This window comes from Nannobrachium achirus (genome assembly GCF_963921795.1).
Source record: "Nannobrachium achirus genome assembly, chromosome: 10".
NCBI lineage: Eukaryota > Metazoa > Chordata > Actinopteri > Myctophiformes > Myctophidae > Nannobrachium > Nannobrachium achirus.
Window position 1 is genome coordinate 18,664,341 of NC_137819.1, and position 9,065 is coordinate 18,673,405.

Genomic DNA, 9,065 nt, shown 5'->3' on the forward strand with positions numbered 1-9,065 from the left:
CTGGGGTCCCGGACCCCCGTGGAAGACCCCTGGTATTTGCTAATACTTCTATTTGTTTTCAGAGCCCAGCTACAACAACTTTTATGCTTCAATTATGATCTAATTTAGCATTGTTCTGGAGCAGGAGCAGAGCGATTACTGAGATAGGCTCAGGGTCAGGGGTCTGTCTGGGGGGTCCCAGGTAAGGAAAGACCCCAACCAAAAGTCAGAAGGATTATTCTGGCTGCTTTAAAAGTGTAATAAATGAACTGAAAAGGACATTAACTGGCTGGCGTACTGTTCTGGGAGGTCCCAAAATCGATAACCCCCAGAAAGGGGGTAGGGGTCCGGAACATTTTACACCCATCATTTACTCATTCAATTCCTTGACCCAGAAAACATAGGATTGGCATGTTTAATTAAGTTTCTAGGTTGTCTAGAAGCCAAGATAGCACAAATTATGTATTTCATGTCGGCCATTTTGAACGTCCAAAATGGCGGCTTTGCCGGTGTCTGTGCAAATGGGAACATTGATTTTTGGATTTCCCATGCTCTGAAGATTCCAAAAATGTATAGTTTTACAAATCTCCCAAATAATCCGACAAACATACATTTCTTAATATAATGAAACTGACTAATCTTTCATGAAGACGATGTCTCCGTTCAACAGACAGCAGTTTCTTCTCCAACCTGAAAGTGATATGTAACAGAATGAAAAACTCAGTATCCAACTCTAATCAACCAGGCAGTATAAAACAAGAAAAGAAAGTAACTGTATACCAAGTTAAGAGGTTGAACAAGTTATACAAATATACCCATAGTACTAGGGGAATATGGGATAACTGGGGACCTCTGAGAGTGAGGCCCGTCTCCATGGGCCTTCCTTTTTTGCAGGCGCTTTGGTTCGATTCTGTCTAAACGTGAACATTTAACTTCACTTTAACTAAACCTAACCTCACAAACACTACATCTAACCCTACATATTTCCTGACTGGATCCCACTATAACACATGTCTGTTCAGATCCAAACCTCAAGAGATCTTATGTTGTTCCCCTCTCCAGGAAAAGGGCCTTGAGAACAGAGGGGCTCTGGTTAAATCTGTTTCTCAGATCAGTCATTGGCTTAGTCATTCTTTGCCCATGTAATGCAACAACAGTTAAGAGAGCACACAGAATGGCAAAGGACATGACATCCTACCAATAAACAACCGAATGTCTGTCTGCTAACCCTGACATACTGATACTAAACAGTGCCAACATTTTTAGATGACTGACCGCACCGCTACGTCTGTTCTCCAACATTAATTCTGAGACTTCATTCAATCCCTCATATACTGTGCACAGCTCATAACCCAAACTCTGCTCATAATTAGGAGCCCATATGTTTGAACGGGCAAGGACTAGTTATTATATATAATTACCATAGAAAAAGCAGCATCATGGTTGAAAGATTTTCCATGTGATCTGTTAAAATCTGCACTGTTAAGAGCATTATGTTACCCCCCTGTATACGACTCATCTATATGCAAAAGTGGCATACAACAATGCCATAGGTTACTTCTTTGTTCCTAGGTAGCATAGTTCCAGTCTGTTGTTCTCTTCTGTTGGTGTGCCCACTTGTAAGGCAATGTTAAGGCAACTCATGTTCAACTTTATGTAGGCCTAGCACCTGGAAGTGTCAAACAGCATGGCACAAACAAAACATATGAAGAGCCTTTTCCAAGTCACGTCCAGGATGCCCAAGCACTGGCTCAGCAGCCTGCTGCTGATTAGGTGGGATTGCACTATTATAATACTATTGCACCTCCATTGGTGCATTTCTTATGTTATTGTATTTGTTATGTTATTTGTGTGCACTGGACTTACTTTGAAATAAAGATTATATATCAAATTAGCGAAAAGGTCTCTTAATGGCCTGGCAGTCTGAGAGTCGAATCCTATGGGGAGATACACAGCCCCACAGGTGCCCTATATACACTGCTTGGGAAGCTGGTTTGGTTTGATCTTCTCATTTTGTTCCTCTTTTTTTTGCCGCAACATGCATAAATGAACATTGGCTTTCCAATGGTTCCAAAGTTACTAGGAACCATTAAAACACACACACACACACACACACACACACACACACACACACACACACACACACACACACACACACACACACACACACACACACACACACACACACAGCTATTGAATTGTTCTTATTCAACACTTAATGCATTTGACTTTAGTATGCTTCTACTATTGCTACAGAAACTCCTACACCTGCTCCTGGGGGAAGCACAGACAACCACGTGTCTCCTCCGATACATGCAATATCACCACTACCTTTCACCAGACAGCAAGGAGTTTCACCTGGAGATAATTACGCTTGCGGAAGTACTATCTATTGTTCTCAGTTCCACTGAACAGGCACCCGGGCCAACCTGTAGGTATCACTAGTGCAGCAACAGAACACCCTCCCCGCCTGCTTTCCTCCCACAAACACATCACGTCTAAGTGTTTATTGGAGCAGCCAGATTAAACCCATTAGTTCTTAAATGACAAACGAGCACTCCCAAATCCCATACCCATGACTTGCCAATCTTGGAAAAGAATAGGATTGTACCTGTCTGTTTCATGAGTTCAGCCATTTCCCTTTTCGCTTCGTCTTCAACTGAATAGTTTTTTTCAGCTTTGAGACGCAGGGCTTTTGCTTTAAAATGAGAAAAAGGACATCATTTACCCATTTGTTTTCACAACAACTGAACACACTTAGGGGATGAAGCGAATATTCGAATGTACAGTATGCATGATGACAAGTTTATGGTAAAGAAAATACTAGGTGGTTCTGTTCACCAGATGCATCATAAAAGCCAAACAAGCACGGTTGTCACATGTGTAATACATGTGCAACAGTTACAGTCTGATCCAGGTTTCTGATTATTCTCATGTCAAGTACAGAAATGAGGTTGAGAGATCTTGCTCTGGCTCTCTTTTGCTGTTGTAGCCACTATTAATTCAATTCAGACCGGTTGTAAAGGTTACTGTATCGGACCTGTGGCACAATTTTCAGAAATGGCACAGAATCCTTTTAAAAATTATGCCAAAATGTTTAATGTACAACAATTTAAGTATGTGCTTATGTAACAGGTTTTTAGGGGAGAGTTGTTACGACTCTATGTTCGGATACCTCTTTGCACCAATACAGAGTGAATGACAGACAACGACTGTATAAAATATATTCCTTTTTATTACAATATCTAAATCATAAATACAACCAACTCATATGCAATAAAGGGTATCCTTTTCAGAACAATAAAATGTAAGCAACCTATTCAATTCATCAATGCAACAACAATAAAACAGCAAGCAACATTTGATATAAAACTGTGGGAGGAAAGGGGCAAGGCAAGGTTCAAGAATACCGACAGTTCAGTCCTGTCCGTGTTTTGCGTCTCGCCACGGCAGTGACGAGGCGCACAGTATAGTTCAGTCCAATCCGTAAAGACCCGTGCGGGACCTCCGCGTCCCCCGGTCCTGCACGGCAGTGCACGCAGCCGCTCCGCTGTAGGAGGAGGAGAACGGGACAATGAGTGACAGCCCCAACCGGCACTTTTAAACTGTACAAAACACACGCACGCTGGCGTGATCACTTTCCTTTATGAGGAGTAATGAATTTCACGGGACATTTCCTACTGGTTGGCGAGCTGACTCAGCGAATTTGCGAGATGTCCACGACTGGTTGGCGACCTGACTTTGGCGACATGTCCCGCGAATTTGGCGACTTAGATTTTTGGCGAGTCGACTGGATACCCTTTCAATCGTATGACTTTTGGAATGTTTGAATCGGCTAAACGTGATGTCCATTTCATTCATTTTCTTCTCTCTCGCCCCCTGTTTTGTGTGTGCTGATGCAGCGATCATTCAGTTTGCGACTCTGAGCTTTGTTATTTTCGCATATCCTACTCTGTAAACAAGACGACTTTAGCGTTCCTCACGTCATCAACATGTAACATTAGAAAGTTGTGTTTTAAGCTCTTCTTAAACAGGATTCAATGTGACGGGGGTCTGTTTTGTAAAATCCAATCGACGACGGAGCATTTGTTGAACAAGTCAGCGTGTACGACTCGTCGCAGACTCGCAGTTGCGTGAATGCATGGATGTTACACAGACATTGGTGTCCAGAAATGTGTGACCACAGCGCGTATAGTTGAATGGTTGTCCATTGAAAAATATCTGCTTTGGTGCGATGTTTCGCCATGCTGCTGCCTGCGAGTTATGGGTTTTGTTTGTTTACAGCCACCTAGCGACCTGGCATGCAAATGACCGCGTTTACGGACAAATTGCGTTTTCATCTAAAGACCACATAAAAAATGAAAACTAAACGGCTCTTAGCCGTTTTCCACGGAACTCGTTTTAATGTAAAAGGGCCTAAGACAACTATCGCTTCACTTGAGGCGAAAATAGACAATGTGCAAATCCAGCTCTCTGACCAGGTCCACCGTCTAACCTCGCTGGAGGAGAATGCGTTGCAATGTTCAGACAAGATCGCCGAGCTGGACGCCAGATGTACTACTATGGAGGATAGTTATTTTAAAATCAAAGCCAAGGTCGTCAACATTCAGTCCAGGGTACTTAGAAATAACGTCTGTATAATTGGATTACCCGAACTAATCGAAAAAGATCAGCCCAACACTTTTTTTTCTGATCTACTTGTCGAAGTTATGGGCAAAGACTTACTACCAGAAGCGCCCGAGCTTGACCTAGTGCACCGGGCCTTTGCTCCCAGGCCTGGGTTGGGTGCCAGACCTCGGGCGGTAATAGCCTGTCTTCACCGCCACCGCATCAGGGACGCCATCATCCGAGACGCCAGGAAGAGAAGGGGAGCCTTAAACTATAAGGGGACCCCTGTTCAGATCTTTGAAGACCTTCCACAAGAAATCGTCGAACAACGTTCGGAATATCGAGACGTGATGACCGCCCTATACAAACCGAAGCTCCTACATCCATCTCGGCTCTTCATAACCACCGCGGAGGGAAGGAAACATCTGTAACTTTTCTTTTATTTGTTTGTATTGTTTTTCAGTAGCTTATGACATATATGATGGTGTGTGGGGTTCGCTAGCTAGCTAACAGGGTTCTTTTTTTTTTTTTTATTTACTTGTACCCGTTTCCTTATTTTTTTATTTTATTCCAAAGTTAATACTACATCTTGAAGCAGAATGTCCAGACGTGTCCAACTCTGTTCTCTTTGATACTTGCTGTCGCTATAACATCCCATTGCATGTCTGTACTGCTCTTACTACCAATGGGTTTATCTTAGTTAATCTTTTATTACGGCCTGTATGTATGTAGCCTCGCGTAGCCAGGCTTACTCATCCGCGAAGAGAAAAGCCTGGTGACAATAGAAGGCAGAAGACGTTCTGGGAAGTGGGGCAGAATTTTCCCGGAAGCTGTATTTTTTCACAGTGCGGTGTTCCTGCAAACGTATTCCCTACATGAAAAAATCTGGTCTATGTCTCCTGCTCCGTCGGTTGCGCTCGCAATAAACAATATACAAAACAAAAACATTGATTCAAGCAATGATACACATATTAAGAGCTACAATCTATTTTAGTTTTTCGCTGGGGAATGTAAACAGACCCGCATCGCATGACGTAACGTCCGTTAAACGCAGCACTTCCGCTAGAAATCGTGGAACACACCGGAAGGCATATTGTCTACAGGGTGGTATGTATGTGGGTTTAACTTTTGCATTCATCGCTGTTTATTCCTCTTCATTAGATGATCACGGAGTAACGGTTTAGTTAGGTGTTGGAGAGCGATCGAACTATATGTTGACATGACTGTAGTCGAGACTTCGACATGTTCTCGTTGTTTCTATAGCTTATTCACTTATGGTGTGGCTCTAATACATTGATAGCCTGAGTCAGCTGTCTTCTGTTTTGCTCAGTGGTCGACCAAACTGTGAACTCTGAACTCTGGACCACGTCTGACAATAACGGTCCTACACTGCCTCTGCCGGCTGGGGGGCTGTATTACTACTATTTTTGTTACCTTTTCTTTTCTTGGATATAACAGCAGCCTTTCTAGACTGGCAGACTTTACTTGACTCATGGACATTAGTTTTTTACTTTTTGTATAGATGTGTTGCCACATAGTCCTTTCTTTTAGGGATTACATAACTTGATCTGTTTTGATGTCTGGGGCTGCCTTTCGGGACCCGGTGGCAGTCCAATACTGGGGCGTCTGGGTGGGCAGGTTAAACTTCCTGCCCACCACCATGGAGTATTCTCTTCATGGTGCATTCGGCTTGGCCAGGCGCTCCAACGTGTTCGTGGGAGGGAAGCCGATTGGGGAGGGGGGACAGATTCCTGTTTCTGCATTAATGGTTTCCACAGTGGTCAGGGCGCCTGTTCAAAGAGGGGTGGAACTGGGGAAGATAGCGTGTACCTCCGCATGCGTTACGCACACTGTTCCCCCCTTGCGCTCCTTGTGGGCTGCCTCATAAGGGTTCAGCTGGGTTAAGCTGAAAAAAAGCAGCTGGGTTGGGCTGCGATACCCGAATTTCCCCCGCGGGAGGAGTAGGTAACTCATTATCAATTTAGGGCAAAATCTGTAGGAGCAGGGTCCAAAAATTAGTTTTGCAAAAATCAGCATGATGGTGGCGCATCTTGATGATAGGACTCTAGACATACTGTGTACCGCTTTGTGTAATTTTAGGGCAAAATCTGTAGGAGCAGTGTCCAAAAATGTGTTTTGCAAGAATTGGCCTGATGGTGGCAACTTTCCTTAAAGCCGATTGTTACGACCAAGTGGCTCAAAAGGCCGAACATTATGCACTCAGATACCAGTTTGTAAAATATAGATGGAATTTATTGCAGTGGCACCAAAGTGCATAGAAGTTACAAGTACAAAAATATTATATAGTTGGGTCTAGGGGTAGGGGCATTGGCTGTAGCCCCAAACAAACAATAACAAAATAACAATAAACCAAGAAACAATGTACTCACAGAACCACAGATAACAACCAAAACAAAATAGGGGAACAAAACTAACAAACTAAAGAACCAAAAGGAAAGGATGTCGAGTTCAGTGGGGAAACAAGTGGCAAGCACAGGTTCAAGGTGACATTGTCTGTCCATGACTTTTATAGGCAGCAGGGCGGGCCCTCCTCTGCTGCCAGTAATCACTCATCAGAACTGTCAGCTGTTAGACTCAATCAGCTGTTCAGCCCACGTCACTCATAGTCATCACTGATGGCCGGATTACTGCAGATCACCAACTACATCAGTACAAAGAAATACAGGGTAAGACACTAATAATACCATATACCATAATAACAATAATAATCACGACCAACGGCCGTGACACCAATCTACAAGCCGATCTACAAGCTCAAAACATCTATTTTCACAATATTCCGGTTAGACTAAATGCAATGCCTAAACTCAAAGTGCTTGTCAGGGTGGGGGGTCCCCAGTTCAAATGTTTATTTTCGGGGTCACTGCCCTTCGTCCAGAGAGGAGTGTGTGCCCACATGCTGGAACAGAGACTGTTGGGAACGAATCCGTAGGTCACAGTGGCTTGCTCCTGGACGACACCCCATGGCAAAAATAATGTCGTCAAGCAGCCAGTCACATGGCTTGACTTTGTGGAACATAAGCATGAATTCCACAACGAGGGGCAAATCTGAGGACTTGAACATCTTGCCGATGAAGCCATACTTGTCGCAGAACTCCAGAACCATCCAGTCGTCCGACAGCTGCTGCAGGGCAAACCTCTTCATGGCAGAGACGTAGTTTGGGCGAGCCACAATATCATCCTCCAACTGTACATAGTAGGTCCCCTTGGATTGGGCGTACGCCATTAGGAAAGCATAGTCCAGGTTCTGTTTGGTCCGCCATCTGACCCTCTCCTGTGAGTCTCCAAAGGTCTGTTTGAGGCCGGACAAGTCTGGGTAGAAATGGGCAGGTGGAGAGATGACCTCTAAGAGACCCGACTCAATCTCCACGGGGAAGAGGGACTTCAGGTCGCCCGCCACGCCGCTGACAAACTTCTGGTCCGTCTCTGCGACGAAGACCACGATGACACAGTCGTCCTTCTCCGCGGGACTGAGCTCTGATATCAGGGAGCGGAGCGTGTCGGTCAGGTAGGAGCGGACGGATCTCTTCACGCTGGGGACCCCCAGAACCAAGGAGACCCCGGTACGTCCCTGGCCCGCGTGGACGATGTGCTGCAGGCCATTCTCCTCGGCCAGGAGATGAGGCAGGTGGTGGGTCATGATGCAGGCTAGCTGCCGAGTCCTGCCGTGGGCCCGCATCTCCGCGACGGCCCCCTGGACCTCGGACAGCACCAGGTTGAGCTCCTTGGACTCCTTTAGACTCTGCTCGGCAGAGCGGAGGCGCTCCCTGAGGGCCAGAAACTCCCTCTGGTGGGTGTCTACCTGGTCATCAGGGCTTCCGGACGCCTTATCATCGGATGCGGTGTACCAGGAGAAAGCCCACACACACAGAGCCAAGAATAAGACGATTAGGAAGGTGCTGTTTCGGGGTCTGTTTCGAAGGTGCATCTCTGGATTCTCTGTGCGCATGTACAAAGCAATGTAGCACAATGGCCGATTTAGCAATATAAGAACGTACTACTAACTTCAATGACTAGCACAATGACCGATCTAGCGATAAGAACATAGTACTAACTTCAATGACAACAGCCTGAGCAGTCCGAGTTTAAACATTCAGTCTTGTCCACCGAGGTGTGACATCAGTTATGCCTCTCAGCCAATCGCATGTGAGGTCGGAACATAATCACCATATATGTACATGGTAGTGGTTTCCCACATTTTAGAGAAGTGTCCAGCAGTTTTAATGTAACATTTTTTTGAGCGGTGGTAAACCGCTCTATAGAGTGGCTGCGCGTGTCTGTAGCCTTTTTCCTCAGCGTTTTGCCATAGCAAAATGTGTGTGTAGCATAGCCTGTACATCCTAGACTCAAATCCTAGTCAAAAGACGTTATGCAAGCACGACCACCGCTCACTTCACATTGGGTGTGATTTTTTTTTCCTGGAGACGAGGCCTGCCACGGATGAGGAGGTGACGTTA

At 45.1% G+C, this 9,065-nt stretch overlaps 1 protein-coding gene across 1 annotated transcript; it reads right to left on the bottom strand.

Moving 5' to 3' along the window:
* Window positions 1–7,468: 7,468 nt before the first annotated feature.
* On the bottom strand, window positions 7,469–8,557 carry LOC308292880 (alpha-1,3-mannosyl-glycoprotein 4-beta-N-acetylglucosaminyltransferase B-like; the record flags this gene model as incomplete). The annotated part of the gene is made up of 1 exon (XM_080735305.1): window positions 7,469–8,557. The coding sequence occupies one exon, from the start codon at window positions 8,555–8,557 to the stop codon at window positions 7,469–7,471; it is 1,089 nt and encodes a 362-aa protein (XP_080591431.1).
* Window positions 8,558–9,065: the final 508 nt, after the last annotated feature.